Source organism: Aulonocara sp. 'chitande type north' Nkhata Bay, linkage group LG4, assembly GCF_057382095.1.
Source record: "Aulonocara sp. 'chitande type north' Nkhata Bay isolate Kocher_YH1m ecotype deep benthic linkage group LG4, A_spYH_male_GT1.1, whole genome shotgun sequence".
In the NCBI taxonomy this organism is placed as follows: Eukaryota; Metazoa; Chordata; class Actinopteri; order Cichliformes; family Cichlidae; genus Aulonocara; species Aulonocara sp. 'chitande type north' Nkhata Bay.
Genome location: NC_141347.1, coordinates 30,010,536 through 30,029,129, shown reverse-complemented (window position 1 = coordinate 30,029,129; position 18,594 = coordinate 30,010,536). Strand labels below are relative to the sequence as shown.

The window sequence follows — 18,594 nt, the reverse complement described above, 5'->3', positions numbered from 1 at the left end:
ATGAAATATCTCTTGCCTTCACTTTCTTTCTCACATAAAACCTTGCCTTCTCCCCAGAGAAGTTATTAGAAATAACTTTCCTTTTTCTTCCATCTCTTGCTTTCTCACGCTCTCACCTCTATCTTTTGTGAAACTCCACAATGGGAGGCAGAAGATGATTTTCTGTTGCTTAGACTTCTCACTTAAATTACCAATCATTTTTCTGAGGTACAGCTGGATCCCGCGTTAATAACACAGAAAGGGAGGTGTGTGTGCACGTTTTGTTTGCTGTGGAAGAAAGCAACTGATTATCTTCTTTGGCATCTCTGGAAAGATTCTGTGTTTTTATCAGCCCTTCTTTTGACACATGAGGGTAGAGGTCAAGTTGAATAAAGCACAGCATCAAGCGATTCACGTTTTTGCTCAGTGTAATAACAGTCAATTTGCTGCTAGGCTTTTTGTTGGTGTGCTGGAAGAATCTAACAGGCTGCTGTCTGTATCACCACCTCGATTTCACATTTTCTTTACTCCCCATGCATCAACAAACACCCACGCAGATAGTTGCTGTAGAAGATGCAGTAAAAACCTATACACACAAACTGACCTCGAAATAGCAGATTTCACTGGTTCTTTATGTTTCATCGTCACTTATTAGCATTTCCTCTCGACTCCATATGGTTGCATAAAGCTGTTGTGCACACAAATCCACTATATTAGTTACGCATATATATTCATACCCATGAAAATTTCTATTTTTAATCACAAACAGTTTTGTTTTTGTTTGTTTTAACCAGAGGTACTTTCTGTTGGACAGATTTGAGATTTATATGCATCTGTGTCAGTTTGGCAGATATAAAAAAATTCTTTAAAAAGCCACCAGCCGGACTGAGTTTGAGTCAGGTGCCTGGCAATGATTGCGAGCATTACAGGGAGGCATGTGTCTGTTCCAGTATTTCAAATCAGCAGACTACCTTGGAAGTCTATGCCTTTAATACCTGGTAAGGAAGCAGTTAAAAAAACAGTTTGTGCTTTATGTTTTATTCTCCCCATACTACACTTAGATGAAGCAAAATTAAATTTAAGAAACCTGAAGCACCCTACATGCACTGGTGGCTGGTTACTATTTACCTTGGGTGTGGCTGATGGATTGTGCTTATAGACTAACACAAAGGTTGTTTTTATTTTTTGGCTGGATTCAGGCATTCATCAGTGATTTTCACGTGGATAAATCTTGATTATCTATTTTAAATCTCTGGGTGTCTTCCACAGTCTGCTTTTTATCCCATAGTCCTCCCATCACCCAAGAAATGATCATTACTGTGATGTCTATCAAATGCTTAACTTATTCCAGAAAATAAAATTGAGTGTTTGTCACCTTTGTATATAGTCATGAAAGTTAACAGTTGATCAGCTTTGATTCTTTTTTATTAGATCACAGACCCTTTTACATATATGTACAATATAGAACATTTTTCCTAAAATTTGGAGATCACATTCAAATTCACATTATTTCTGAGGAAAAAAAAATATATACATTTGGTGGAAGATGTGACTTTTTTCATCTAAACAGCGTCCCTGGTTTTACTCAGTTTCAAACAGGCAGGGGTGTCATAATGGTCGTTCCAGATTGAGCCATCCAGTCCATGTACTGCTCCCCAGCTCTCTCTCTGGTTCTCTTCCCCATTGTCAGAATCCCTGCTGCTTGGTTCCTGGAGCCTTGTAGGAGCTGTTGGAGTCGGCTCTGAAAGCGATACTCGTCCTCTTTTCGTTTGCCCAGAGTGAGGATCCCAGCGGCCGCATCATCCGTGAGGGCTCCACCCGGTCCCTTGTTGCCTGAGCGACACAGCAACACATAAAGGCGGCAGGGACGAGACGGTTCTCTGCAGCACTCAGGCTCGCTGTGAGCGTCACAGGCCAGCTGAGACAGTAGCAGCAGCAAGACCAATACCATGGCTTTCTGGTCAGATTAAAAATATGATTTTTAGGATTAAAGAGGTATGATTAAATAACAGAAAATGCATGAAGTGCATGTAAATGTGAATTAATATGAAATTGAATGGACAAATTCCAATGCATAATAAATATAAATCACTGAATTTATAATAAAATAATACTGAAATCTATTATAAACAATGATAATAAGCCTAAAGCACTAGTCAGTCAGTATCAACATGCCCATGCAACATGTTGGTAAGCTTAAATTTTAACCAACATTGCATTACGTACAATACAAACAGCCCCCATTTAATGATAAAGTTTATAAGCCTGAACATATATGTATATAGCCAGGCATAATTAGTTATTTCTCCTATATCATAGGGAAATTATTTCTATTCTTCTATTTATTTTTATTCCCTCACTCCAGGGTTACAGAAGAGAAGATGCTGTATAATAAATGTACATATGTATTTATCATAGGAGCTTGGTGACATGATAAAACCACATTCAGTAGGAAATGGTCAGTTAAATATTTATAGGAAAATGCATTAAATGTATTCCTCCACTACACTTGAGAATTGAATAACTGATACCAAATATCCCAAATTGTTTTTCAGTAGGCTGCTTATACCCTTAGCAGCACAAAAGGATGCTAATGTAGAAAAAGCAATTAAAAAGAACAAACAAAACAAATCAGCAAAGTAAAACCATGACAAATGCTCAACAAACAAACAAAAAAAATGAAGCTGTCTTCTTACCTTGTTATTCATTTCCATCCCAGCAGCTTGTTGGAACTTGGTGGGGAACCACAACATCTGCTCTGTTGTCTGAAGGGAAGTCATCTGGTCCCAGGGGTAGAATGAGTGTCTTTTATATTGTCCTGTGCCATCCATCCCATCAGTCCTCTGGACGTCATTTAGACCAGTGACAAACGTAGCACAAAACCACTGATTCTCTCTTTTTTTTGGGTCTTTGCTCATTTGAAGTTTGCTGTAAAGCTTTCTGCCATTAATTAGCGGCCTATCCCAGGTCATCTCCAAGACGCCTGAGTGGACCTTTGATGCACTGCAGGTATGTTTTTGTGGCTGCATGCTAAAGGTTTATTAAGACATACCATTACAATGACTGGTGAGGGGCTGAAGTCTATTAGCAAATATATATATATATATATTTTTTAAAAACGGCTGCCCTTTCTCTGCTCTAATGACAAGTTCATTCAAAGTCTATGCTAATGAGGATGCATGGACTTTACTCTCTCATAGTGAAAGCACTTCACAAGAAAAGACCTAGAAAAAGACTTCCGGTAGGGTGTCAGGCATGTCAGACACATCTGTGCACAAATGATCTGCTTTACAAATCGGGGAAAATTTGCAGTAAAAATAACAAGATAACAACTCTTAAAAGTTGTTTTTATCCTCACAACCATTTACTTAATGTTTGTTGCCATCTTATGGACAACAGGAAGCAGTGCTATCTCATTCATGATAAACTAAATGGCTTAAATCTATTTTAGTAATAAGGCAATCATTTAAGATCGATTGAGAATTGACTATGCATTACAGTGCACTTTTGTAAAGCTATATTGATTGTTGCTTTCAAATGGCTAGGTCTCTTTAAAAAATAAAAGCAGTGGCACCGTGTGTGAACCCTGCACAGTAAAAACCTTATATCAGTTTATCAGTTTAAAAATCGAAATAAAATTGCAAAGAACATCCATTTATCCCAGTTCATATCGCTACTTGAATGATTATTAAATAGTAATGAACAAGAGGAGACAGGAGAAACAATGAAGCCAGTTTTAATGGGCCACTTAAGAGATCTCTTACAGAATCCACACTCACTTTGAAGTGAAACACGTCAGGTTACTGTTTGACTGTTGTGTTGTGGTGCTAACCCCCAAACCTTTCATTCCAATCCCACATGCACTGGTTGGCTTGATCTGCACCACAGAACAACAGGTGTCAAATCACTGTGTATGTGGAAGTAATGTTAAAAAATACTTAGGATATCAATAAAACTAACAACAGTTATAATAATATCAATCATGAATGTCTCAGAATTATTATAGCAATATATGTTCCCTTCTTACACTTTGCATACATTTTACATCTATAGTCACTTTATTCTTATAGACAGCAGTATCATGTTCCTGATGATCTTTGACCTCTAACGGGAGGGGTCAAATATTCCAGTTGTGACTGACTGGTGAACTCCGCCACTTAAGGACGTGCTCCATCCTAGGGACCAGGACATCAACTCACATAACATCATATACATAGCCCCTAGGAAGGAGACAAAAAGATTGTGTGAGGAGTGTATAAGAATGCCGGAGAACTTAAACCCTAAGAGAATTGACACTAGAGATCTGAGGGGCCTGATGAAGACTGACACCAGCAATAATACATCAGGGTGATTTTGTTTTCTATTTTAGCACTACAGCTGCTTATTTTGTGCTGAAATGGCCATTTGTGACCCCTACAGACTAGTAGAGCTGCTCTACTTTGTGCCACTAAAATTAAAATGGCCTCCTCTTCATCATCAGAATAAGTGAGGGTTTCCTGTATGTCTTAGTTGTGGGAGGGAAAGTGTGAATGTGAAGAAATAAACACTCGAAGACATGCCAAGGTGTCTCTGAAAATAAAAAGGCAAATTTGTGGCATTAAATGCCAAAGTGAGGTAAAGCCTGTACCCACAGAGCTAGAGTACATCGTGGAGGGGCTTGAAAATAGCAGTGCCCAGAGAGAGACAGGGGTATGTAACTCACTGATGTTTTCAGCTGTTATCCTTCTGTTTTTCACTTCTAGCTGAAGTGTAGTATCTCGCTTCTCTTTCATATCTCTGGCCAACTCAAATCACCTCTCAAACTTGCGTCTCGCTTCTAACACGACGAGGCTTCCTCCTCCTCATCATCTCTTTCAACTTCTCAGCAACTTCCTCCATCTCTCTTTCTTTACTGACCTCTTGCTTTCTTTCTACACCTTTCTGCTTCTCTATCTCACTGTCTCTCTTTGGGACGGATTCTCTGTGGGCACAGGCAGTGGGTCAGCAGGATCCCGCAGGACTGTCACTGACAGTCTCTTTTTCTTTCTCGGGGATGGTGTCGAGAGGTACTGCTGCCCCCTGCTGCTGGTTTTGGAATTGAAACTGGTGCTGGGGTAGCGGTGGCGGTTGAGGGTAGGCAGGTGGTTTTGGAACAGGTGGGGCCAGAGGAGGAGCCGATAGCTGGGGATGCAGCTGGGGATATTGCTGGGGATTCGGGTGCAGATAAGCCTGAGGTGCGGTCTGAGACTGGAGCTGATTTTGGGGTTGGCACAGCAGTGGAGGCGCTGGGTGGGTCTTGGCCTGAGGCTGCTGCTGTGTCTGCTGCGGCTGGTGGTGAGGATGGTGCTGAAGCTGTGGGGAAGCTGCTCCATTTTTACTGAGGCCACAGGACTGAGCTGCACAGTGGATCTGACGCAGAGTGTCCAGTGCCTCACTCTTTGCGTGCTTTAGCAGGTCAGCCTGGCCCTAAGATTTAGACACAGAAGAAGAAGCAGAAAGAAACATTTGTTAATATCACTCAACTATATAAAATTTAAATGCATTCAAACAGCATTCCCTAAAGGCTACTTATACTAAGTCTATTTTAAATAACACCATCAATGCAATTTTCTTTTATCCCTCTTTTTTTTGTTTTTTTTAGAAAATAGATTTTAATCTCTAAATGACCATTATCTGCATGACTTTTTAGTGAGAAGAAAGTAAAGGTGCTTATATTATTGCTTATTGTTAATGTATTACTCAAAAAGATGCAGAAGGGGGCAGTATGAAGCCAATGAACAAAGGGCTTTGGTTTCTTGCCAGCCCTTTGTACTGTTCCTCTCAGCTTGTAAGTACTGCTGGCATATGGTGGCAATGTTATACTACATTTCTGCTCTTTATTTGAACACCCCAGAGATGAAACCCTGCCATATGTGGAGGAAGTGGTCAGGGCAGGCATCCTGCGCTACGGCACTGTCAAGTCAATCTGGGCCACTGCCATGGCTGCCTCCCTCCCTTAAGCTAGCTGTCTCTGCCATGTGGAAATGTGGTGGAGTTTTCTCCACAGGCAGTTATTTCTGTGTGTAAGAGGTGCTTATATTATTAGAACTGTCCAAAGGAGATGAAAAAAAAGGGAGAAAGACCACACGCTTCGACAAACTCCCTCCACTTGAACAATCTAATTCTTGACTCTTCCCCTCAGGGTTTACTCTCGCCAGATTCCTCCAGCATGTCCACTTCAACATCTGCTCACAAGAAAGTTGAAAGCAATTTTCCTTTTATCTGCATATTTTACCTCCCTCGCACTGAACTTCGGTCTGTCTGACGTGCTGCGACAGCTTGCTGGGCTAACCTCCTTGTGAAGAGATACAGTCTGACCTGTTGTGGACCAGACTAAAATATAAACGGCGAAAGGGATAAAGTTCTTAGTGCCACAAGACAGGTACAGCGGTATGACATACTGGGGTAAGACTAAAGGTGATGCTCTGCAGACGATGGCCTGCGATCTACCCGTTGGTGATGTTAATACACTGCAAGTGGCATTTTAGCTCAACCAATACAGCACGCAAACCCGGAGTATGAGCATGTCATATGTTTGGAATAAAAAAAGAAGGAGGGGAAAAAAAAGAAATTATGTAAGTCATGACTCACCAGGCATAAAATAAGATGGCAAGAAGCTTATCCTGTGCTGTCTGAGTCAAATAACGGCTACACTTGTCTTTGCATGCATTCACCCCTACAGCTGGCCTAACGTTGTCCGCAGGAGGCTAAGCTGATGTAAGGACAGCTACTAAATCCCACAACTATATCCTCATTAAATTCTAGACCCGTGTCCTTTTTGTTTATCAGAAACGGACCACTCCTCTGAGAGAAATCGAGTAGTCGATAACCTGCCTCTAGGTATTATTTTACATTTATAGACATTCACGGGGAGTTAGAAGAGACAGCAGAGTATAAGCATCATTGGGACATATAGATTGAGTCAGTTCTTATATTAAAACAAGACATCTACCAGAATTTGATTTAATCACATATAAAAGGGTTAGAGTTACATTGGTTTACCACAGAAAACACTGAGGAGGCCAAAATCTGAGTGAATTTAAGAGGAGGTTATTTAATTATATGTAACTGCCCAAGAAAACAGATTATAACACTAGAAAGTACAAAACGTGAACGATTTGGGAGACACGTCTTTTTTCAAACCCTGTTATTCTTCTAAAAAGGACAGCAATATGGCTGACATTTGCTTCAAAGGATCTCTTTCTCTCTCTCTTTGATTTTTCTTTTCTCTTGACTAACTGGAACAATAAGTGGCAGAAATGGGCAAATACCCTCATTCACCGTGACAGCCCCGAACTGACAGAAACTGTCAAAGTAAGGTTGGAGAGGGAGCTAGAGACGAACACTGACAAACATATAGGACATGGCTCTTCCCTCGGCTTTCCTCCCAGCATCCCACACTTCCAACTAACAACCAGCGAGTACTTCCTGGCCTGCTGAGAATCTGGAGAGGCTGACAGGTGAAATAATAACTGGGTACGGCTGCCAGCCTTGGCAAACAAGCACCAAGCTCTCACCAAATGTTCACTATGAGACGCAGATTACAACTGAAGAATGGGAAGAGGACAAGACGGAGTTATGTGGGTGCCACCTTGTTATTGAAAGGGTGGCTCATCACAGGAGAACAGACGAAAAGGGGGGGGGAGACGACGATCGGAAAAATAAGGTGTGTGAATGTGGTTAGTACTGAGATAGATTCTGGACAGCTGGTCTACCTAAACAGCAAGGGCATAAATTGCACCATAGATGGGTGGAGGACATCATTTTAACCCTAGCAGCAATGCAACCCCCTTTTTGTTGTTTTCCATCTGGCAAGACTGGCATGAAAAGGAGAAGACATCTATCTATCCTAATGCTCAAGCCACTCTGTCTGTACTTAGCATGTGGCGTTATTTTAGCGTTGCTATTACCGGCAGCAGTCGTAGAGGAAATGAGATGAGAGCATTGAGCAGCCTTATCTCCTGTGTCAAGGGGCAGGCAAAGACAAGAATGCATCATCATCAAGGCATGTCTAGGGGATCCAGTGTCTCCTTATGAGGAATAACAGAGCAGCATATGTGTGTCTACAAACAAGCGCGAACAATCCTATCATGTCTTGTCAAGATAGTTACACGACCAAATAAATAAAATGGTACTTGGACTCAACAGTAATTAATTAAGAGGTTTAGGGATTAGAGAAGAGGGAAATACAATTAGCCCAGTGAGCTTTCTTAAGACATTATGTTATTTAATCTCAGCAACATGGTCTCAGATTGCTTGTCCAGTTGGGTACAGTCCCCATAGTAATCTCAAATGCACATTAATCAGTTTTAATAGTTGTACTTTATACAAATGGGGGGTTTAGATTAATTATTAGGCTTGTTGCTGTGTTGTAGGAGGGGTTCACTAACCTTCAGCACAGTGATGTTCCAAGCGTAGCTCTCCATAGCCTTCTGCAGTTTACGTCCTTTCAGACCCTCCTTTGCTCCAATGCGATGCAGGTCCTCGTGGAAGTCCAAACCTGGACAAAGACACAGGCAGGCGTGCCATGTAAATAAAAGCAAATCATATTAAAGCCAAAAAAATACCATGCAAAAAACACTTTTAGGCATATTTTTAGTAGAAGAAATTTCTTAATAGAGTAAATATCCTCATGCATGCAGACCAAGGAAAATAACTACATTTTGCAATTTTGCAAAAAACACCATGAAACAAAATATGCCTGCTGAGAAGTTTTAGGTAAAGTGTCTTGCAGTGTACAAAACTGCCATAAATGCATTAATGCATATTAGTCCAGATCTGTTATGCATATAACTTCACAGACATTATAAAATGCAATGACATACTGTAATATAACCATCTTTTAGTACATTTTATAGTTTGTTCTTCTACCCACAACCAAGTTGGAGCGTTACAGTTGGATTTTAGCATGCAATGTGTTGGGTTGCTATGGCTGTCTAAACAGAGGTCATATGAAGCAGGCTAAACTCTAATTAATCTATCAGTGCTTCCTGCTTCATTTAGCCCAGGCAGACCGTAACTAATCCCCTGGGCTTTAAGAGCAAACTCCTCCTAAACCTAAGGCTCAGCCTGCTTGTCAGTCTGTCCCTGACAACTGACCTTATGGTTCTCCAGCTTCAATTTACTGCAAAAACAATGATGAAACATAATACACTACAATTCACAAAAAGCCCATCACCTCAAGGCATTCCTTCTTTAGTCTTTGAACATTTCCAGGTGGCAGGTACTGCAAGAAACCTCTTTTCAGGAACTTTCTTTAGTTGAACTGGTGGAGAGTAAGAGACTTACTGTACTGTCAGCAAGTATCAGAGCCGTATAATATCCACTGTTTTGTTAGGGTTTTTTTGTTTTGTTTTAATATTCAAAAAACACCCAAAATTTGTGCTAGGAAAGTATGAGATGTCGTCTTGGTTTTGTAATGTAGCTACTAGGGGTGCAACGATACACAAAATTCACGGTTCGGTTCGATACTTTGGTGTCACGGTTCGATATTTTTTCGATACAAAAAAAATGTTCATGCATTTTTAATTTGTCATTTATTAAAATTATAAATATATATTTTAACTCAAAAGTACAGTTTTTAAATTTAACCCTAACCCTTGTGCGCGTTTTTTATTTTGACAGCGAATGCGCACCTGCGGACCACTTATGTGCAGCCCTGGTTATATAGCTCGTCATATTGCAGCCACAGAAATTATTTTGTCCATGAAACCATAAAGCTGCACTTTCTTTTTGCCTTATAGTCTGATTTGTCATAACTTCTCCGTTTTGTGGTAAGCTTTTCTTTGGCTGTCACTTCTTCACCCTGACCTGTCTTATTTGGCTCAGCAGAACTGAAATGCTTTTACACACGCACTCACATAAGCTCAGCGATTCTCTGCGTGATCAACCTCTCACATGTTTAAGCTTGCTGCGGGAGATTTCACTTGTCATGTTTGCATAGTAAGCTAACATTAATAAGACGATGTCAGAGGAATTGGTGCACAAATTATCATCACTCACAGATCAGTGCTGTCGCTCTCTATACACAGTTCGCACGATTGCAAAGTGAAAGCAAAAAAACAAGCGCAAATTCAAACGCGACTTCAATATGTCACATATTAACAGTGGCTCACCGATGCCAATGACATAATTACCCAGCTACATTTCTGAAAGAATGCAAAAGCATTGACATATATTTTTCCTACAATAGCCCGACGGGCAGGGAAGAGATAGATTTTGGTAGCCCGACTGAAAAAATCGCTAGCTCCGGGACGTCGGGCTAGCGATATTGCAAGCCCTGTATCTGATTGAGGAATCACTCATCTTTGGAAAAGAGAGTTTATTACAGAGAAATGGCTCTTTCCAAAATAAAAGCTATACTATCCGCTTCTTCTGGGCTATATTCTCAGCAGCATATTAAACATATAAGGAGAATCATGTGCTAACAGCTGTCTAAATGACTCGGCTAAAGTTAGTAGCATGCTTGTTGTTTTTGTCTTTGCACTAGGATGATGTCAAATGTGCAGTCATATTCGTTGTGTTCCCACTAGTGCTTTCAGGTTAATCTCGTTGAAATGACCTTAACGCCACAACACGGCAAATCTCCGTTAACGAGCTACCGCCGATCGCTCCGTGCATGGGGCTAGACGGCCAACAAGTTAATGAGCTAACTGCGCTAACACACTAGTTCACACCAATGTAATTGAGCATTGCATGGCACATCCAACATACTGTTTTACTTTAGTCCATGACTTGCTTACCTTCAGGGTCATACGTCACATGAAAACCAAAATAATTCCAAACGCCAGATCTGAATGAGGGTCAATTTGCCTGTTGCAAGGAGAGCTTAACTTCTGTCTCGCTAGCTTGCCCTGCGCTCTTCCTTCTGACTATGCTGTCTGTGTGGAGCGCTCAGTGGATCTGCGCTCGACAGTGCAGCCTAGGCGGAGTAGTCGAACACAGATTCACTGAGCGCTCCACACAGACAGCATCGTCAGAAGGAAAGTTGATAAAATAAATTACAAATGTTGTATTGTTCATACATATGCGTACCGAACCGAAAGCACTGTATCGAACGGTTCAATATCGATACGAATATCGTTGCACCCCTAGTAGCTACATTGTTCCCCATTTGACAAACTGTTTGTGTTGTCATGTTCAGAGTGCATCCTTGAAGCACAGAAACATGCAAAGGGATATAGAGGCCTCTCATTTTGGAAAACACAGTTAAGTAGTTAAGTAAGAAGAAAAATGAGACTATGTTGACTTTATGAAGTCAAGATAAAAAATAAATAAATAGAATAAAAACAAAATTACCAGTTTTCAGGGCAAACCAGGGTGAACCATACCAAAAATAACTAATGTGCTATCATTTCCAAACACTGGTGATGTACAACCAATGCAGAATATCTGTTTCAGAGCCTGAAAGTTCTGCTAACAGGGATTAGGACTGATTTGATCTCGTAATCTGTTGTAGTTAATGGGCTCAGAGAAGAGCCAAGGAAGTTTGTGTTCACAGGACACAAGAAATTAGGATGGCAGGGAGCAGAGTAAGTCATGAATTTAGCAAATTAGCTAGAAGACGCAATACAGCTCTTGAAGCATTTAATTTGGCATTATGAAGCTTTCCCTTCCCCTAACAGCCTCGATGTTGCTGTTCCTTAGTGTCACTTAAACTATGTGAAATTTGAGCTAATAAAAATGTGGCTCTGAAGAGATTGAATTTTACGTTGAGAGAACGAGACAGGGAGAGTCGGGTCCTAAGGAGGACTTAGGGAATAATATATCTCTTCTGAGTAGCCAAACAAATGCAAACATATCACACACACACACACCTCGGTAGAGTAAAAGCAGAGAGGGTTTTTGCCTTTGTAATGAGTACTGCAGCAGCACCTCTTCTGCTTCAAAAACATACAGTGGCTTCAGGCAGAGAGACAGAAAGGTAAGTAAATAATAAAATCAAACAGAACCTTCAAACAGGATCTGATGAAAAGAAATAATGAATAAAAAGATAGGAAATGCTCTGAGTGGGGAATGCATGACAGTCAGCTCAGTGTTTCATTAATTTATCTCTATTCATACACACTGCAAAGCCCAAACACAATGCCATGAAGCAGAACGTGGGATATTCCAGCTGCTGATGAGCTGGGAGAAAAACTGGTTAAATCCAAGGAAGATAAATTGAGGGAGAGTTCTTTATCTTTTCTATTGGCAATAAAATACACAGTGCTGACTAAAATAGTGGTTCATCATAGCGAAAACCTTTGCAAGAAAGAGAACATCAATAAATACACATGGTAGGGCTGGCAGAGAGGCAGCGGATCTTTAACTCATACAGTAAGTAGAGATGGACCGATCCGATATTACGTATCGGTATCGGTCCGATACTGACCTAAATGACTGGATCGGATATCGGAGAAAAATAAAAAATGTAATCCGATCCATTAAATATCACGAAAGCACCTCACAAAACTTGCAACACGCCGTAACTCACCTCAGAACGTTAGCATGTCGGAGCAGTATGCATCACGTGATAGAGCGGCTGTGGCATGCGGGACCTGTGGTCTGGATAGCATTTGGAGCTTCGCTAGCAACCTGGCATTTCATCTCCGACAAAGTTATCCCCGAGAGAAGTAAAGCAAGTGTGTAAGTCCATCTCTGAATGTTTGTAAAGCATTCCTGCGTTAAGCTTAACAAGCGACTGCCTCTCGCTCTCCGGCTGCTACTTCAATCGTGAAACTGCTTAAATGATCAGCTGATCGGCTTTTCTGTCGCGAGTCCGTCTTTGTTTTTGGCCCACTTTGCACCAGAAAGAGGAAACCAGCGGCTGAACAACAGCAGCACGTTTAAGCTTGATAAGCTGTTGTTAGAATTTATTTAATATTACTTTCTACACCAGGATCTTTTTCTACGTAGCTGACGCTGGTAACTGTGCAGGGGCGGATCTAGCAAAGTTTAGCCAGGGGGGCCGATAGGGCATTAACAGGGAAAAGGGGGCACAAAGACATACTTTTCTTTCTTATTCTCATTTAAAATGTCTAGCTTTTAATAAATAATTATCTGACACACAAAGTTTTAATTTGATGTAAAATGAATAGAAGTCAATTACTGTATATAGTGACTATTAAGTCTAATATATATACCCTAGTAAGCTATAGTACTTTTTCCTTTGGGAAGGTACCATCTGTGCAGTCTGCAATTTTGTTGAAGAAAGATGTTGAATCTATTTAATATTTCTTGAAAAATAATTGATTTCTGTGCATTTTTTTTCACACTGCATCAAATTAAGGTTGATTACGTCGATTAAGCATCATGAGGTGGCGCGTGAGGGGTGGTTCCCTATTTTTTATTTATTTATTTTTGTTGTTGCTGGGAGTTGGAACCCTATTAGTTAGGTTGCTTAATATTTACGCTAAGTACTCTTTAAAATACCAGAATAGGGAGGATGGTGTAGGTCTAAGTTTATTAGATTGATCAGTATTGCTGAACTATGAAATATTTTTTTTGTACACAGGTATAACAGAATAGCTTTAGTGTAGTTGTTGTTTTAAACTTGAGTATGAACTTGCAGACTTGCAAAATGCAGCAAGATATTTTAAAAAACAGTTTTGTTGATTAAAAAAACACTATATCGGATTCATATCGGTATCGGCAGATATCCAAATTTATGATATCGGTATCGGTATCGGACATAAAAAAGTGGTATCGTGCCATCTCTAACAGTAAGCTTGCACCTGTTCCTGGACCTGCCTTAATATGGCATGATGCATGACTATATTCAAGACAGATGCCTGAACACCTCGCTACCAGACGTGGAATACATAGAGGTGCTGAGAAGTACAGCTGGTGCCCCCTTTTCAAGAAGGGGGGCAGGAGGGTGTGCTCTAACTTCACTCCTCAGCCTCCATTTCTCAGAGTCCCTGGGTTCTGAGTTTTCTATAAATTACTGTTCTATTGGTTTTGAGAATCACTTGTTCTGAGTTTTTGCATTTCCCGGTTGCTTTGCAATGATTTTATCTGGCTTCATTTTCACTTCTAGTTCTGTTCATGGTTATACTTTGGTTTATATTTAAATCCTTGAGTTCATGCCTCCCTTGTGTTTCCGTGTCTTGTTTAGTCTTTGTGTTTTGCTACTTCCCATTTTTATTGTGGTAGTCTTTTGTCTTTTGTGCTTGGTGTTTAGTTTTACTTCCTTTTGAGTTATTATGTTATGTTATCCTCAGCTGTGTTGTCACGTGCTACTTCTCCCTCATTAACTTGTGAGTATATGTTGTCTCTGTCTCTCCTTGTCCTTTGTCATATTGTCCCTCACTGCTGTGTGTTCCCTTGCTCCATGGTTTCTGGTTTTTGGAATTCCTGGCTTTTTTCTGCATACATTTTTGGCTTTTGTTTACTCTTTGCCTGACAGCATTAAAGCAGATTTTTGGAGTTATTCCCATTTCCCCAGAGTCCTGCATGAGGCTCCACCCTTGCTCCCACACGGCCAATCCATGACACCCGGGGAAGGTCTATGCCAGGTTACCAGAGAGGAGAGTTCATCTGTTAGTTGAACCTTGGATCCAGGAAGAACAATGCATTCAAGTTTGCTCAACGAGTCTACATAGTTTTTGGGAATTTGGAGAAAGTACTCGACTGCATTTCTCAAAGTATAATGTGAGGCATGCTTCAGGACTGCTTCAGCTTCAGCCCATTTGGTTTCTGTCCAACTGCATTGAGAGCTTGATTCGCTCTGAGGCAACAAGTCAGACTCATTCCCTGTGAGTACTGAGTTCACTGGGCTGCCCTTTGGCACCAATTCTGTTAAAATCTTTTATGAACAGAATTTCTAGACACAGCTAAGGGGTAGATGATGTCAGTATTGGTGGTCTCCCAATCTTTCCTCTTCATTTTGCAGATGTGGTTCTGTTAGCTTTACTGAGTCATGACCTCCAGCTTGCACCGGGGAGTGTGAGAAATGAGAATCAGCACCTTTGATTTTAAGTCGGAGTATTTCAGGGTCTTCTTAATGAGTGAGGGGAGAGCAGAAAAGGAGATTGACAGACATACTCTTGCAACATCTGCAGCAATGCAGATGCTGTACTGGTATGTTGTGGTGAAGAGAGAGCAAAGCGGGAAAGCGAAGCTGTTGATTTACTGGTCCACCTACGCTCACCTATGGCCACAGGCTGTGGGTAGTGAACGAAATAATGAGATCGTGGATATAAGTGACAGAAATGACTTTCCTCTGAATGCCTGGATGTGTGGGCTCAGCCTTAGAGACAGGATAAGGTGCTCAGCTTATCTCTCATTGGGGAGGGGCTCAGAGTGTGTACTTCTCCACATTCTAGGCATCTCTGCTTAGAATCTTTCTCCTACGACCAGGATGTGTGTATTTAAGTATTTATATCATCTGATCACCAAGTATATCACCTTCATACAAAGGTACAGTCATGCCACATTTGCATCTGAAAATGAATGCTCTGTTCTTTGCGATGTGAGTAAATCGGTGCACTGACGAACTAGTACACCACGACACATACACATCTAAATGAATTCTGAATACAACAAAGCTTATGCATTACATTTTTAAGAAACACTGCTGGAACAAATCTTTAAATAAGCTGGTGAAGCAGAGGCTAGTGGGGAGAATGACTGGAAACCCACACACAGATTAGATATGCATGCAGACAAATAAGCCAGTGTACACAATGTGCACAAAAACACAGTGGTAGCATCTGGAGGTGCCAGAGTGTGCATCCCAGCTGTTTTCCTGGTCCCACATTATGTGTGTGATAGTGAGCCATCAATAGTGCCCAAGGGGAATTATCTAACACCTCTCCATCCTCATCAACACGTCAGCTTCACTGCCCAAATTGAACTGATTAGCTGCAATAATAACTGGGAAAAACTGTGCACAGGAAGGAAGGAGGCGGTGCTGGTGAGACTTAAAAACCACAGCAACCCCAAACTATCCATTTTTAACTTCCTACTCTTAAAATGAGCAATGTGCCAGTGGGCAGGTTAGGATGTAAGAGGATAGTTTGAGCCTCTCATTCAGATCGTGGCCATTGGTGTGATTATGGCTTTGTCACAACAGCATTTAGTTGATGAGCAGAGAACAATTTTAATGTCTAGGGCAAAAGTGTCAGGTTCAATCACAGGTCCTAAAATCAATGAGTGCATGTGCTTACATGAAGCGAACATACTCACGGATCCTACTCCACATTCTCTTTTGGATACTGACAGCCTGTCGTCCATTAGCACCTTTTCTGCTTCTCACACAGCCATTATAACAAAATTATAACTTCGACTTCTGGATTGATCGTGAGGACAAAACCTTCTATTCCGTGCAAATCCATCATTTCACGCTTCACATGCCTCTCACTGACTCTCTATGTTCAGGCTGATGCTACTGTCATTGTCAATATGTACATAATCATATGGTTGATGAAATGGCTTCTGAAGGATGCATTCAGTACTTGTCAATCTATCAAGATAGGTAAATTCATGCTTTCCAAGCCATCAGAATGATGCCGAGTTTTGGTGGGGGAGTCGAGTCAAACCCAGTGCAATGCATGGCGTTTCTTTTCTCCAGGGGTAAGAAATCATTTTAATGAGCTGAGACACAGGTTAAGAACATGATAAAAACAAGGGGAAAGTCTATTTAGGGACAGTGACACTGTAGCATTACTGCAGAAAGTCTGTCTAGAATTTTATTTGTCCACCAACATATATTCTGTCATTTTAGAGAAGTTTCACAACAAGCAGCTCAGTATGTTTTGCTTTGCGTTAGTTTCATATTTATGTTAAACTAAACATCTGAACACTTAAAGATGAAGCAGCATCTTTTATATGTTACAGTAAAATAATCCACAATAACCTTAGAGTATATTGAATTTTAAGTGCTCCAACAGGGAACTAAAAGCCTGCGGTCAGGTTTGTGATCACTGATCATTAGTCATTAGTCTGGTTAGTAGTATAAAGAAATAAAAAGTCCAAATTAGCATGTGATTAAGCAGGTGACCTTTGTGCATGAAGCAAAATGTTGGGGTTTGTTTCCATGTTCATCTGCTGGTAGAGGGTTAGACAAGAGAAGTAAGATTTGCATCTGCTGTTCTGCCAACAGCAGATTTTAAATTTAAGGAACCACCTGGACCACCAATACTGCTTATGCATCTGTACATATACATACACTCAGTGTCCCCTTTATTAGAAGTGCCTGTTCAACTGCTCATTAATGCAAATATCCAATAAGTCAATTACATGACACAACTCTATGCATTAAGTCAGACAGACATTGTACAACAGCTTGCTGAAGTTTACGCAGGTGAGTTAAGTGACTTTGAAAGTGGGTTGTTGGTGCCTGACGGACTAGTTTTAGTTATTTCAGAAACCTGGATCTACTAGGATTTTCCACATAACCATCCATGAGCTTTACAAGGAACGGTCCAAAAGAATCCAGTATCCAACTTTTCTAGACCATAATGCTTGCTGATGCTAGAGGTCAGAGGAGAATAGCCAGACTGCTTTGAGCTCATAGCAAGGCAACAGATGGGCTACAGCAGCAGAAAACCACATCAGGTGCCACTTTTGTCAGCTAAGAACAGGAAATTGAGGCTATAAGTCACACAGGCTCATCAAAACTGGACAACAGGAAACTGGAAAAAAAACGTTGCCTGGTCCGATGAGTCTCTAATACCGCCGTGACATTCCAATGGTAGGGTCAGAATCTGGCACAAACAACTTGAAAGCAAAGATCCTGCGTTGTATTGACAGTTCAGGCTGGTGGTGTCATAGTGTGTCCTCAAGAATGTTCTAACACAAATACAAATGTGTATTTTTGTTCTTTATACCAAATGTGATTACATGTGTTGCTGCACAGGGAGCAACCTTACAATATTAAGCCAATTATTATGGCATTGCAGCAAGTGAAGCTGCAAAAACTAAACAAGTATGGTATCAAATACTGGTGTTAGGTTCACTCTGCTCTGTTTATTCTAAGCTGAAATGACTTAATAAAGGCTAACTTGCCTTTATATTCACTTAAGTCAACAAGATTAGATTTAAAGCTTATAATTCCCATTTTCCAATTTTCATTTTAGGCAATAGGTAACTTTATCCATAAAAAGCCAAGTAAGTTAAATTTTCTAAACTCTGTTGGGGAAAGTGTTTGTTTTGCTGCCTGCTGTAATGTTATACTGTGTCACTGAAAACGATTGCTCTTTGGCCAACGTGTTTTTATTTTTCTGCCTCATTTACTGCCATCAAAGCTACAAGGCCTGAAAGTATGGATACGCATACACACGGAGGAGATGTATATTTGAGAACTGCATGGTTTGGACGAAGGCTTGTGTGTGAGTGCTTGGGGCAGAGGGAATTAGAGTGAGTAATAGGAAAAATGCTGTGTTTGGCATGCAGCTGAGGCCCCTCAAGGCTGCTGCTCCTACCTTTGGTGTCCTTGTATGTTTCTTTTAACTTACATTTAGAAAAACTTTAATATTTGCATTTCATTTGCATTGGAAGGCTTTTGATGAGCCCCTTTGAATGTTATTTCAGTTATGTCAGAGAAGCATACATTTAATCTACAAAACAGAACACGGTTCATTTATTACTGTTCTGTTTAAAACATTTTCATGT

General features: G+C 40.6%; 2 protein-coding genes across 2 annotated transcripts in view; both read right to left on the bottom strand.

Annotated features, from left to right (window-relative positions):
* Positions 1-1,423: 1,423 nt before the first annotated feature.
* On the bottom strand, positions 1,424-3,563 carry hcrt (hypocretin (orexin) neuropeptide precursor). Its single transcript, XM_086289769.1, has 2 exons — positions 2,676-3,563; positions 1,424-1,936 (listed from the first exon to the last, which is right to left on the bottom strand). The coding sequence occupies exons 1-2, from the start codon at positions 3,006-3,008 to the stop codon at positions 1,571-1,573; spliced, it is 699 nt and encodes a 232-aa protein (XP_086145895.1). The 5' UTR covers positions 3,009-3,563; the 3' UTR covers positions 1,424-1,570.
* A 134-nt stretch (positions 3,564-3,697) lies between these two features.
* Positions 3,698-18,594, bottom strand: part of LOC147332939 (inactive phospholipase C-like protein 2) — a 67,710-nt gene continuing 52,813 nt past the window's right edge. The window contains exons 5-6 of the mRNA XM_086289763.1: positions 8,388-8,497; positions 3,698-5,424 (exon numbers count right to left, since the gene is read on the bottom strand). Of these exons, the coding sequence (XP_086145889.1) occupies positions 4,960-5,424; positions 8,388-8,497 (575 nt within the window). The 3' untranslated portion in view covers positions 3,698-4,959. The remainder of the gene's footprint in view (positions 5,425-8,387; positions 8,498-18,594) is intronic.

Bases quoted from the DNA above. Each gene is read 5' to 3' on its own strand.
- hcrt (XM_086289769.1), bottom strand. From the start codon at position 3,008: ATGCAGCCACAAAAACATACCTGCAGTGCATCAAAGGTCCACTCAGGC. The intron at 1,937-2,675 runs GTAAGAAGACAG...TAATCTGACCAG, and splicing joins GGATGGAAATGAATAACAAG to AAAGCCATGGTATTGGTCTT.